Source organism: Falco naumanni, chromosome 1 (assembly GCF_017639655.2).
Source record: "Falco naumanni isolate bFalNau1 chromosome 1, bFalNau1.pat, whole genome shotgun sequence".
NCBI classification, from domain to species: Eukaryota; Metazoa; Chordata; class Aves; order Falconiformes; family Falconidae; genus Falco; species Falco naumanni.
Window position 1 is genome coordinate 70,831,782 of NC_054054.1, and position 13,716 is coordinate 70,845,497.

General features: G+C 39.6%; 1 protein-coding gene across 2 annotated transcripts in view; it reads left to right on the plus strand.

Moving 5' to 3' along the window:
* Positions 1-13,716, plus strand: part of PPP3CA (protein phosphatase 3 catalytic subunit alpha) — a 195,828-nt gene that overhangs the window by 135,225 nt on the left and 46,887 nt on the right. For both annotated transcript variants that reach the window (XM_040598681.1, XM_040598690.1), the window contains exons 3-5: positions 2,360-2,484; positions 11,792-11,903; positions 13,185-13,330. In XM_040598681.1, the coding sequence (XP_040454615.1) occupies positions 2,360-2,484; positions 11,792-11,903; positions 13,185-13,330 (383 nt within the window). The remainder of the gene's footprint in view (positions 1-2,359; positions 2,485-11,791; positions 11,904-13,184; positions 13,331-13,716) is intronic.

A 13,716-nucleotide genomic window follows, 5' to 3' on the forward strand; every position in this document is an offset into this window, starting at 1 on the left:
TTGCAAGTCATGGGATTGCTAAGCTCTGCACTTCTTATTTCTGTCCAGTGATTTGTGCTCTGTTGTTCTGACTTGTGACAAATTCATGGACATAGAGCTACTTGGAGAAAGCTCTCTAACCTTCTTGGTTCTCTGTAAAAGCCTCAATGTGTTTACCTGTTCACACATGTCCACGTAACAACAACAACAAAAGTCTTGTTTCTTTGTGCTTTAGTGAAAGAGCAAAAGTTAAATCCCTTTAAAATCTTTCAGTCTTGTTCGACTTCAGGTTTTTGCACTTGGAGCAAATGGGGGCGGGTGATAATTGGTAGAGCTGTACAGTTACATAACTAAAAGCTTTTTTGCTGGAAGTTAGGAGAGCAGATTGCTTGGCCATCAGTATGCGACATGTGTTTTTAATCTTCCCACAGTGTCCATGCAGAGGAGTACAGTCAAGCGGTGTGTATTAGTTTGGTAGATTAACGTGTTCAAATGAAAATGCTATCAAAAATTTCCTTTGGGGTACAAATATTTTTTAGAGACATAAAAGTGGTGGTATACCATTTGAGGATTTAAATACTATTTGTTTTTCCTAATTAGTAGCAGATATTCTTAGGAATCGTAAATGTTTATGTTTTTCAAATGAAGGTTGTAATCTAAAACTCTTGGGGTGGGGGAATGAACTAGGAAAAAGATTATACAATGTAACATAGTGGTGGTAAGAGTACTATATGCTGGTTTATGGGGAAAAATACCCTGTTACTGTCACAGAATGCTCACCTAGCTGGTACTGGTGAATTGTGTCATCAGTTTCACATAAATATTCGTGAGGGCAGTGACTGGGGTATCAGTAGTGTTTTTTCTGTACCCAGGGAGCAGTTGTTTGGTTGGTTTTGGTTTGGGTAGGGATTCTTTTTATCTTTAGTTTTTGGATGGAATGCCAATATTGATCCTATTATTACTGTATACATTCAGAGAAAAGTGATACAAGTAAAATATATAATGTGACACTGGACTGAGATGAAAGACAATAATGTCTGAACACTGCATTGCGAGTTTGTTGAATCTGGTGTTACAGCTGTTCTGTGTAGTCATTTTGTGTCCATGTGGAGATGTGACTTCAGCTTCTTCATGGTATGCCACAAACGTGAGGTTTGTTTCTCTGTGATGGAACAAGAACATTGCATCAGAGAGAGCATCTGAAGTCTACTGAATTTAGTGTTAGCAGTTAATAAGAAGCTGGGCTGCTGTTGCAAGACAAGGTTGAACCCTTGGTTTATTCAGTTTTGTCATAATCACCCTTCTAGTTTGAAAATCAGGCGTTTGTTTGGATCACTGAAGGGAGAACCAGTCCAAACTGACCTCAGTAAGTCAGGGCTGTTAATGTTTTCTTTGTTAAAGATCATTTCCAGAAAAGGCATAGGCTTGGCCCTATACTGGGGGTGTGGAGCTCTCCTCCTCCCTTGGGTGGAGGAAACAAAGCAAGGCAAAACAACACAGGTTTTGACACAGCACTGTTAGTTAAGCTTCGATGGGGTCCTCCAGACGCATTGCCTGCCTTCCTGCAGGAGCTTAAAATCACCCACCACAGAGTTTGCAATTTCACAAGGTGGCTAAGCCAACCTCTTAACTCTAAGGCACAGAAGGAGGCATCCCCACTTAGCCCCGGTGGCACACCACTTGCGCTCTGTCTGTCATGTTTATTGGGGCTGCTCTTTCTGGGGAAGCCACTTGTTAGAGTGACTTCATTGCAGTGAAGTGAAACAAATCATAATTATGTGAGGTTAAATAAAGCGGTAGAGGTTAAAACGTGAAAAGCCACTGCCCTCGTGTATAAGACATGCTGTGGGAAAGGAAGCAGGCCATTTTTTCTATACAGAAACTAGAAGTCAGGAGTTTGTCGGCTTAACCAGTGGCATACACAAAACAGGCATGCTTTGCATTTTGTGGAAAGCCGCCTGGTGTTTGTCTGAGTTTAAGACTAGGAGAAATAGAGCAGCAATGTCAAATGAAAGAGTAACTATGCTTGTACATGTTCTTTTTTTCAGGACTACTTTGGTTTGTCTTACCACTGTTGCCAATGTTGTGTACTGCGCTGGGCAGTAGGAAGAATAGACAGATACCTATGAAGATAATTGTAGGTCAGATTTGTCTAATGGCTCTCCTGTAATTAGTTGGTAGCCTTTTACACGCACATATATGGATGCGTGTCATAGAAAAACAGCTACTGAGCAGCTGCCGGCTCTCACTGGTCGTTTAACTAGAGGATGATGTACAAAATTGTCATAATGTGTTTCTTATAAGACAGTGACTTCAGAATGTATGTGCCTAAGATGATCTTTGCATGGTAAATCTGAATATTGCTGCTCTTCTCTTCCAGTTTGTGGAGACATCCATGGTCAGTTTTTTGACTTGATGAAACTGTTTGAAGTGGGAGGTTCTCCAGCCAACACGCGGTATCTCTTCCTGGGGGACTACGTGGACAGAGGGTACTTCAGCATTGAAGTAAGTATCTTCTGGTTTTGGCTGTGAAACTGCTTGCAGCCTATTGTGTGTATTTAGCATCATAATTTAACGAGTTCAGGAATACTGAAGCTCTTCACAGATACCAGTTGTGAGCAGAAGTAGTCCATGTTAATGTCACTATTGGTGTTTTCGTAAAGGTTGCTTGGTATCCAGCCAAATCCCACTGTATCCATGCTGGAAAGTTGATGGAGGATACACCTTGGTGCTGACTAGTGGCTGTCCAAATATAGCACAGAAGGCAGTCTGCAGCGTGCACAAGCTAAATAAACATGAGCTGTTAGAAAAGACACATAACAGAAAAACTGGATGAGCAACTCCGTTTAGTTTAACTTGTAGTTTTATTTAATCTGAGTCTCCTGGAAGCAAAAATTTATGAAAATGGAAGCACTAGATAGGGGATAAATGGGACAAAAAGCCAGCAGGTAACATGCTGTGCTGGAGAGGCTGATTGAGTTCCATGCAGGAGTAAGTGATCTCTGGCTTTTGATGCAGCACTTTAATCCACAGAGAATGTACAGATGCCCTGCTGAAGGTGCTGAGACCTGGTGCAGACTCCAGTATCATGTTGTAGAATGTCGAGGTTAAGTGATAGCATCTTTAGCTTGTGAAAGAAACAGTGTCCTGTCCAACCTGCCTGTCTTTGACTAGAAACAAGTCAAATACCAAGCACAAATCTTTTGTTCCAGTGCTCATAAAACAAACTGGATTTTTTCTTCTATTCTGTGTTGCTGCTTGGTTTTGCAAACTGACAGATGATGTGCATGTTTATCAAATAAAACCTGACCTGCATTTATTCATCCAGATCATAGTTGATCTAGTCGTGGAAAGGCCAGTCAGAAGGCCTTGCAGCAGCTTTTGAGCTACAGGTTGACTCTTTTCTCTGAAAAGTTCAGACTTCAACTCCAAGTGAGGAGGGGAGAATACCCATTGTCTTTTAGAAGCAATATAGGTCCTACGATACATGGCTATGTGTCTGTGACTAGATAAGACGGCAGCACACGAGAACACATATACTGCTGTTTCGTTCTACATACCACGTCTTAGCACACTGTTGCCATACTGATGTAAAATATGTGATCCCAAGGAGCTGAGTTATTTATAATCTGTTTGTAAGATGGATCAGTGCCTTATCTTGCCAGTGTTATATTTACAGTGTGAAAAGTTTCTTAAAAATAAGATTCCTTAAAACTACTTTTGCTTTATTAGTTCACGTTAAAACTTAATTTAAAATGTAAACAGAATCTTTTGGTACATTTTACAAATAGAAATATGCTATTCCAAGTGCAAATGCTCTAAACACTTAAGAATTGCAAGGTTCTTTTACCCACCTGCCAGACATCAATGTAGTCAGGATTTAGTCTCATACTGAAGTCAGCACTTTGATCATGTTTATTTTTCTGAGCCATGTGTGCCTACTTCCTTCCTTTTCTGATCCACAGTGAACTGTGAGCTGAATTATTGCTGTGGATTACCATGCTGGATCACTTGGGGAAGGTTGGGAATGTTGGGGGTGGCTTCACAGGTTTAAACCTTTGTGCAGCTCAGTCATGAACCACCATTTTTTAGTTGTGATAACCTAGTTCTGATCTCCTGTAGACTTTGAGTGACCCAAGTTGTATCTGGAAGAGGAGGGTTTTGACTTCATTTCTATAGATGTTTTTAATATAAGGAATAGAACAAGTGGATTTGCTTCAGCTTTCAAGTGCTTATCTGACAGTTTGCCAAAATGTACTCCAGGGCTATTGCCAATTAAAAACAACAGAAAGGCATATAACACAAAGTAAAATAGCTAATGGGTGGGGAATAAGCCCCTTAAAATTCCTCATTTAGCAACCTGCATTTACATATTTAGCAAATTATATTCTGAATTTAGCTTTTCTGTTCTGGAATGCTACTCTTCTACCGGAAGCAGTACTGGCTTCTGGCAGTACCAAGGAAATATCTGAGCTGTCACTTATATTGTTCCTTTTTGTATGTGATGTTCTCAGACCACTACTTTTTTGGTCACATAACTAATTCTCCCCACCTGTCACCTTGATTAAAGAATGTCTTTGAAAGGAAAGGCGGGTTTCTGTTCTGTAAATTTATTTGGATGTAGAGCTATGCATTCAGGCATGAACTCAGAACAGTAAGTAGCGACAAGGAAAGGAAAATGGTGAAGAATGCAACTTGGCATGTTGGGGGGTGGGGGGGTAGGGGGTGATTTTGGTGGAGAAGGGGCCCTGAGCATTTCTAGCAGGCACCAGCTCTTGTCTGTAGTTTGTGTTGGAGAAGTCATGGTAGTAAACAGTCCTAGCCTGATCTCAGTGTGTATTTCTACCATGTCAGTAACACAGTGATTTTTATTCCATCAGTCTGTTGGCTCCCCTTTCTGCTGTGTGTTGCAGAAGATTACTGCAGTTCTGGGGTCTTTCTGAAAGAATTAAGTAGGTAGTCCAAGGTACTAATGGCGAGTAATATAAGCTTTAAAAAAATCCCTTCAATTGCCATGTGATATCTAGCGTAAAAGTGACACCATTGAGCTTAGACCTAGCTGAGTTCTGGAAGTGGGCGAGATAATCCTTGTCTGTGGGCTGGAAAGCATTTGGGATTCTTCTGGATGAAAGGTACTATATAATGTAAGCTATTATCATTAAGAACAGAGGAAGAAATTGCATAAGGTAGGTGGAAGGCATTTGATAATGCAGAGAGGAAAAGGGAGAAGTATTTGCTTAAGAAATGACAGTCCTTGCCCCACAGAGCTTTTTGATCCAAGGGCTCCATCCTGCTCTGTTTTGTGCACTTGTTTTTACCAGTTAGCTCCACTGCTTGGGGCGGGGAAGGGGGAGGGGGGGCGGTGGAGGCAGTGGTGGTATGTATTTTGTGTCTTTAAAATTAGTTCTAAGCAAGGTGTCACAGGATGAGAGACTAATAAAGGAATTAAAACAGGTAAAACAAAAAATGTCAAAATTGTAGGCAGACTGAGACATGGTTTCTCAGCACAGACCAAATCTTTATTCTGTAGCTGCAGCCTCTTTTCCATTTGACCTTTCAGCAGAGCCCGAGCATTTCTTCACTTAGAATAAAAAATTTCTGCAAATTGCAGTATCTGATTCAACACACTTGTTTCCTTGGCTCCATAAGTGATAACATTTCCCTGATGTGCTTGTGCACCATTCCAGGGTGGAATGGAATGGAAACTCTGGAGTAGAAACTCCTCAGTACTCACTTTCACGTAAGTTTTGTGGTCATGGAGGAAAGAAACCCAAATGATCAAAACAGAGGGCTATTTTTAAAACCAAAGAATAGTTAGAGCATAAGTAATTCTACAGGAATGTACTGTAAGGAAGAATGACTAATCTCTACCTGAGTCTGAAAACTCTCTTCTGAAAGGCAGACATAAATGCCATGCGTTGTAGGGGATGGGCGTGGGGTATACACATACAGACTGCTTCTCATCACAGTCTTAGAAATATTGCAATCAGAGTAAATACTGACTATAATGCATTAATAATATTATATAAGTGAATTGTTGGAATTACTTTCCTGCTCAGTCCCACATGAAACCATAGAGGCTTACATGTCAGTTGAATATCATAAGGTTCATAGTGATAATTTTTAATAGAGCAGACAGTTAAGAAATAGTTAACGGAGAATTAAACCAATGTTAAAAATTAATAAAACTGAAGTTATGTTTTAAGGTTCAAAACATGCATGCATCTTCATTTCTCAAACACAAAGACCAAAATTCCAGACCAAGAAACTCTTCTTGGGATATTTCCAGCAAGAATAAAGTGAAGTGTTTGGAGTGAGTCTGGAATTTGATAATCGGACTTTGCATCAATTAAAAAAACATCTGGCACTTGAGATGCATCTGAACTTGGTAAACTGTTAGAAATTATTAACTGGTCTCTCCCAAAGAAAGAATTATGTATAAATAAATTCATGTTAGTAAACTGTGGGTGAAGTTAATGCTAGTGAAGTCGTGTGTTTATTACCTCTCAAATCTCCATGCACTTTCTAGGACTTTATTGGAAGAATAAACACCTTTTGGTTTCCTCCATTGCTCTAATGTGCTAAGGTTTCCCAATAAACAGCTTGATTTAAAATTTAAAAGTTTTGGCTGGCAGTAATAGTTCACCAGTGAAGTCAATTGTTTGTTTCACTTCTCTCAGTGTAAAAAAAAATCTCTACACCTTAATTATCCTAAAATTTTCTTGCTGTTTTCTTTTATGTAACAATAGCAAATATGTTTCTATCTTATTTTTGCTGGGCAGTGCTCCTCGGAGCTGTGAATATTCAGTAAATCAGCAAATTCAGATTATTTCTATATGTATTAGATTCCCAGACTGGAACATCTGTTTGCACCAGGGCCATCCTCTCACCTTGCCTGGTCCTGTGTCGGCTCTTCCCAAAGCGGGTCCCCAGCATGCCAAGAACCCCTTTTGGCTGCAGGGGTTAATGCAAGTGGGATAATGCCCTGGAGGTTGCTGGCACCCCTTAGTCCACACTGCTTCCATCTCTTTGTGGGACCCATTGTACCAAAAAAAACCTGAGACCAGGACATGAGGTCCAATGAGGAGAGCTAGGAGCCAGCACACAGATACCCATTGAGAAAGTACTAGCTATAAGAATTAGAGGAACATTTCAGAAAAAGAATCTTCTAGTCACTTTTTGGTTGAAAAAGAGGTCCTTCCTTCTTGGATATTTTAAGGTCCTTCCAAGGGCTGAAATGGGAGCGATGCAGTCTATACATAATAAATACTAGAAAAGAGTACAAAGCAAGTAGCAGTGTTTTGCAGGTGATGTTTTCACAAAATCATCTGGGAGACTAGCTAGAAGAGAGTTAAAATAATTGAAGTCTAGAGATGCTAAAGGACCATGCAGATTTTAAAACAAGATTCCAAAGCAGCTTGGGAATATTCAACAGACATTCATAAAAAAACCAAAACATAAGTTCTTGAACAACATCTTAAAACAGCTGAGACCCAGACCATGAGGAATGGATTCACTGTTTCTCCATAAGAAGTCTATTTCCACAGCAGTAGCCTTTTTTAATTTTTAAATAGGCAACCTCTATGTGCATAAGCACTGGTCTTAGAAACACAAAAACCAGGTAAATAACAGCACATTGATAAACAAGCTGCAACCAAGACTTTAAGTTGTTCACTGAGGATCTGCTTGATGCAAGTGGCACTACCTTGTTGTCCCTGTTCTGCAGCAGAGCCTTAAGAGAAGTGATCATCTTTTATGCCCTGAAAGTTTGAGACAAAAAGAATGAAGTCCTTGTTGTAGTGAAGACAATACAATTTTTCTTTATTTGTAGTAGTGTTCAAAGTTTTCTTTCCCTGTGATCAAGGGATGGTAGTTCAGAAACAGCAATAACTTGCATCTCTTGTGAGTATTTTGGTTACAGATCCTATGTATCTTTATTTGTCCCTGAAATAAAGTCCTAATAAATAGTCATAACAGTAGTGTGAATGCAATTACAATTTCCATTGAGGTGGTTATTCCATTTTTGTAAGCTGTACCTGTACAAGGTACTATGATGATATAATTATTTCAATGCAGTGTTTATATTTAGGTGAGGTGTGTGTTACGAGTGAAGGAGCTGTGCTAGTACACTGTTCCACAGAGCATCAGTACAGACCTTAGCAAAGCATGGCTCAAATGATGCTTCTGAGTATGAATTACCTTGCATTTATTCACACTTAATTTCATCTGCTGGGGGAGTGCCCAATGCCAACAGTCATTTGGAAGGAGAGTTCATCCTTTGTTACCCGTACAAAGCCACACAGCTAACAGAGGGAGCTGCATCTCTTTCTTCCTGGCACGATCAGTGCAAAAGCACCCAGAAGTGAGTGCACCGTGTTACAGATTTTGCTGTGGTTGCAATCCAGTGGCAACGGTAACCATTTTCCAAGGTTACTTGTTTTGAGCACATAACTTAAGATGCATGCAAGAGGTCTGGGACTTTCAGTTTTCCATTTCAGGAGGTGTCAAACTGTTGAACTGTGCAAAGGCTGAAATTCAGCATGCAACAGTGGAGTTAAATCCTAAGTCTGTTTTGAAAATACATGCCTTTGGCTTACACTGTGCTTAATTGCACAGACCTTTTCTTTCCTGATGCTGAGGCTGCCAGAACCTCAGCAGGAAAACAGCTTGACTATAGAAGGTGGGAGGTGGGCAGATTACCTCTTTGTTACAAACTTAATATATCTGCTATTTCAACAGCTGAAAGACACTACGCAAGTAAGCAGGGGTGCAGTGTGAAGGCTGGCATTTAAGAGATGTATTTTTTTTTTTTTGGTAGTATGAAATGGGACAGGCCAAAAATACCTTAGAGATGTCCAGATTGCAAGGTTGCTGCTGTGTATGTTACATAGAGTTACAGCAGAGCTGATGAGTAGTATATTTTTGATGAAAAAGTTGGAGGAAAAAAGAGAGCTTTTTAAATTTTGCTATTGGGAAGCAATATTACCAAGTAATTGAACATTGTAAGATCAGATTTTCACCAAAGGCAAATTATTGTAACTCTTTTGACTTCAGTAAGAATCATGATATGCAAAGCAGAGTTAGAAAAAAATACGAAGTTTGCTCATGATATGTTGTTTTTGAACTTAAGGATTTTGTATGTAAATGACTAAGTTGAAAAGCCATGAAAAATTGTCACCCTGATATTTGCTGTTTAGTTTGCATGGGGAAGAAAAAATCTGCTAATTAGTTCTTGTTTACTGTTACAATGTTACATCACTGGACTACTGAACAGAAAAGGGAGAAAATTAAAGGAATTATCTAAACAAAATAAGCCTTTGATATGGTACAGCTGACAACACAAAATATGAACGGTAGGCTTACATTACTTGAATACTGTCAGGGAAACACAGAACTTTCTGGACTGCATTGGTTCTCCTTTATCTTCTCAGTCTAGTTCAATGAGTCTAGAGGGGAAAAAAAAATAAATCTGTGATAAGGAAATTTAAAGAGATTACCTGTAAGTAAGTACCAAATGCCAAAAAGATAAAACTTCCAGCTTTCCTCATTTTTACTGCTTCCCAAATCTGGATGATATTTTGAGTACCGAAGTAGTCACTTCAGTGTTGCCAAAGCTTCATGAAAATGGAAAAGGTTAGTTATGAGGGAAGGTTAAACCACTTCTCTTTCCTTTCTCCCCTCTCTCCTTCTTTCTCCCCTCTCTCCTTCTCTTTTCTTTTTTTAGTAAAGCACTAATCATTGTGCTTTTCTAAATTATAAGATCCTTTGGCAAGATTAGAAGCTCTAATACACAACTTTAAAAGCTGGAGTTGTTCTTGCATGGATGGAGGTGTCACTTTAAATTTACTGTCTCACAGCATTTACATCAAATTTTTGCATTAGCCAGTAAGCTCTAAGAAGAAGAAAGTTCTGGGAATTCTTGGAGGAATGAAGAAGTCATCTTCAAAGAGACGGAGGGTTGAGCTAGTGGTGTGGAGAAGTGCAGGCTTCCTTCCCCATTGAAGTGAAATCCTCAAACCCAAGTCTGCTGGAGTTTGTACAGAGAGAAGACATTCTCGAGGCTCACCCTTTGTGTTGCTTTGGGCCACAGCAGGTAATTCCTGTGACCTGACGCCATAATTTCATGCTGGCTTCCGTCAGCATGATCTACCTGGCGTTCTGATGTCTCTTCTCTCTTCCTGCAGTGGCAATAGTGCCTGGGAGGCAGAAGAGGTGGTGTGAGCTGGGAGGCCTTCCATCTGTTTCCAAGGGGGAGAATTAATTTTGCAGGTCCTGGAGGATGCTGTCTGTACTTTCTGTTCTTTTACCTGGCTCTAGACCCTCTGAATAGAAGAACAGAAATTACAGAGCGCAGGCAGAGCATCCAGGTGTTTATATGTAATAAATTCAAGACAAAGAGGAGTAGTATAAACCCCCTGTTGCTATGTAATTATCTATGGATAGTGTGAGGCTTAGCACAAACATAAGTGTTGTATCCTTTTTCCTTTTTTTTATATGATGAGGACTGCATAGCAAATGAGGGAGCAGAAATCAAAACGTTGAGATGTGATTAATGTAATCATGCTGTTTATCAAGACATTCTGAACTGTAGAAGAGAATTGATGCTGTACAAATACAGAGGCATTACATTGACAAAAATGCTGAATTTGCTCTTTAGTAGAAACTGGTTAGGAGTACGTTCTGAGTTTCCAATCTATTGATTATTAAGGTAAATAAATATTTTTTGTCAATAGAAGGAAGGGGAGTGTTAGGAGGTAGCTGCAAATGAAAGTTGAGGGGACAGGGGCATTGTGACCTTTTGTTTCTCGAGCAACAGTTCTGCAGTTTGTGGGTATTTAATGAAGGAAAGATTGGAATAGAAGTTGTTCAGGCAGTTTTCTACCCCCAGTTTTTTGAGAGGCCATTGTGGTCTGTACAGTGTTCTTGCAGATGGTGGTGCATCTCATGGGGTGAATGGGTCTTAGTTCCATCAGCTTCCTTGTAGCTGTGAGTTTGTCAGCCAGGTACCTGGGCAGGGTCATCCTGCACAAAGAATAAATCTTCCATTAAGTTTGCGAGTTTACTCATTTGCCAAGAGTCTTGTAATGCAGCATTGCTGTGTCAGTTTTGTTTTCAAAACAACTATTTTAATCCTATGGTTTTGAGAGGTCTGAGCACAGATTAGCCTCTCCCAGGCTTCTCTTTTTTTATCTTTGAAAACATGTCTAGAAGAAATGTCATCTCAAATAGAAATCTGGAAAGATAAAAGGCTTTATAGAAGCTTTATAGTAACTTCATTTAATGCAAGAGCTTTGTGGGTTTTTTCTCCGTTGTTTGTACAGAAAAATGTTAAGTGAAAAATCAACAAGCATTCATTGAAAAACTGTGTAATACTGGAAGCTGAGGTATTTCCTGAAGTGTGAGTTAAATTGTTTTGTGGCAATATTTCCTTAAGCCAGGAAACGCGGATCTTCCGGTGAAATTGTTTCCACGGCAGATTTCTGCCTAACCTACCAGGTGGAGAGTGCGCACTTTGTTTTAAAGATGTGCAGCAATTGCATCATGATAGCTGGGGCTCCTGAAGGCAGTGCACCACTGAGCAGAGGTGTGAAACTTTATCAGAATATAGGATACTAGTTTCAGCAAGTGCAGGTTAAAGTGCAAAGAAATGTTTGCATGTTATGTATGAAGAGTGAAACTAACCCATTGCAAGTAAATGTTTCACATGGATTACTTTTTCTTCTGCTAGTATTTTTGGTGGAGCTGTACTTACGTGGTTGAATTACATCCTTAATTGTGAATTATATTTTTCTTTCTTGTTTCTGATTCACAGTGTGTGCTGTACTTGTGGGCCTTGAAAATCCTTTACCCCAAAACACTGTTTTTACTTCGTGGGAATCATGAATGTAGACATTTAACAGAGTATTTCACATTTAAGCAAGAATGTAAGTCTCCCTTAACCTTTCTCCTCTTAACTCCCTTTTCAACAACTTGATTTGTTATTTTGTGAGTATTTGATGCTTGTTTAATTTGAAATGTACTCTTCTTCTTAACGATCACTAATGTCAAATTGTGATCATCGTTCTCTGAGAAGGCAGTCACCTTGCAGAGGCTGGAGAGGGTCCTCAGTGGTGGAGAAAGGAAGGGGTTGGACCCTCCACAGTGGGTAGTGACCAACCACCTGTACAAACCCAGGGGTGTTGTCACTTGGTGCTGCAGGTATCAAGGCACTTCAGCTTGCCAGCCTGGCCTGCGAGGCAGCCCAGGGCTATTGTGCAGACACCTGAGCCTGAATGCTCTTGGTAAACCCATGTTGGCACTGCTTTTTGCAGTAGCTGCTGGTTTGCTTTCCCATGCAGCCGCCTAGCAATCAAACCCTGCCAGCACACCAGCTCTGGTATCTCTGACAGGACCCTGATCGCTTGAGGAGGAGGTGGCATCTCACTGGCTCTCCTGTACGGCAGGAGAAAAATGCAAAGGATTTTTATATTGTGTTGTTGGTTTTTTTCTTTAAGTATAGCATTTTCACATTTAACCTCTAATTAGGTTTAAACTTCGCAGTATGCCCTTTTTATAGGAATTCCTTTCTGTTTTGCAAGAAAGGATACAGGGACACATAGAAGCTCATTAGATATAGACCTTCACTTGCGCAGTGAAGCTTTGTTTGTTTCAGTGGCACTGTAATCTGAAGCTATTGCCATAAATCTGTGTTCCCCTTTTGGCGTAAGGGATAAAGGAAATATTAATTGGCTCCAAAGGCATCATGGTTTACTGAGTTTAATATGCATATTGGTAAATTAACATTTCAGCCTCGTTGTACCACCTCGTTCATTTCATAATAGCATTTCTGTAGATAATTATAAGAGACTGTGCTAAAGTTCTGATAACTTCATAGAGATTATATTGAGTGGTAATGTAGCAGAAGACAACCACTCAACAGACTTCTTAAGGTTTGCTATGTAGATTTCATGGCAGACTATAACAGTATATTGAATTGTTTATTTACATTTTCTTAGAAAATAGTAATAAATTTGGCAGAACTCTCAATAGTTTCACCTCAGAATCTGAAGAATTTTCCAGCAGCGAATAACAATAATCCAAAATAATTTTTTGCATGAGGCAAGCTTTGATACGGTCCTCAGATTGAGAAACTAAGTAGCATCCTAATTTCTTTTTTCCTCTTAAATATTGATGGCACTTTCTGATACCATCTTGATCTTTAAAAGGTAAAATCAAATATTCAGAACGTGTATATGATGCCTGCATGGATGCCTTCGACTGCCTTCCCTTGGCTGCTCTGATGAACCAACAATTCCTGTGTGTACACGGTGGCTTGTCTCCAGAGATCAACACCTTAGATGACATCAGAAAAGTAAGTCTGAATAGTGTTCAGGCCTAATAAGTGAACCATTAATCACCAGCAACTACAACTTGAATCCTTTCTTACTGTTGTTCGTTTGTGTGAGATGCTCATATGTCATTTTGACGTTCATGTTGACATTATCACCTTTTAAAGGTCTCTTTAAATGGAACATGAAAGGAATGGCTGCTATTAGTCTTATTTTATTGAGGTGAGGGAATCACCGGCATCCAGTAAAACAAAGTATTTATCATCTTCATGTTCTAAAAAAAGCCCAATAATCTGTAGGTATATAAGTATTTGGGAATGAATGAATAAATAGCATGAATTTCTTTCAAGCATTAATCTACTAGCACAATGTAAGCACACCATCTGAGGACTCCTTGTGCCTTGTTAGG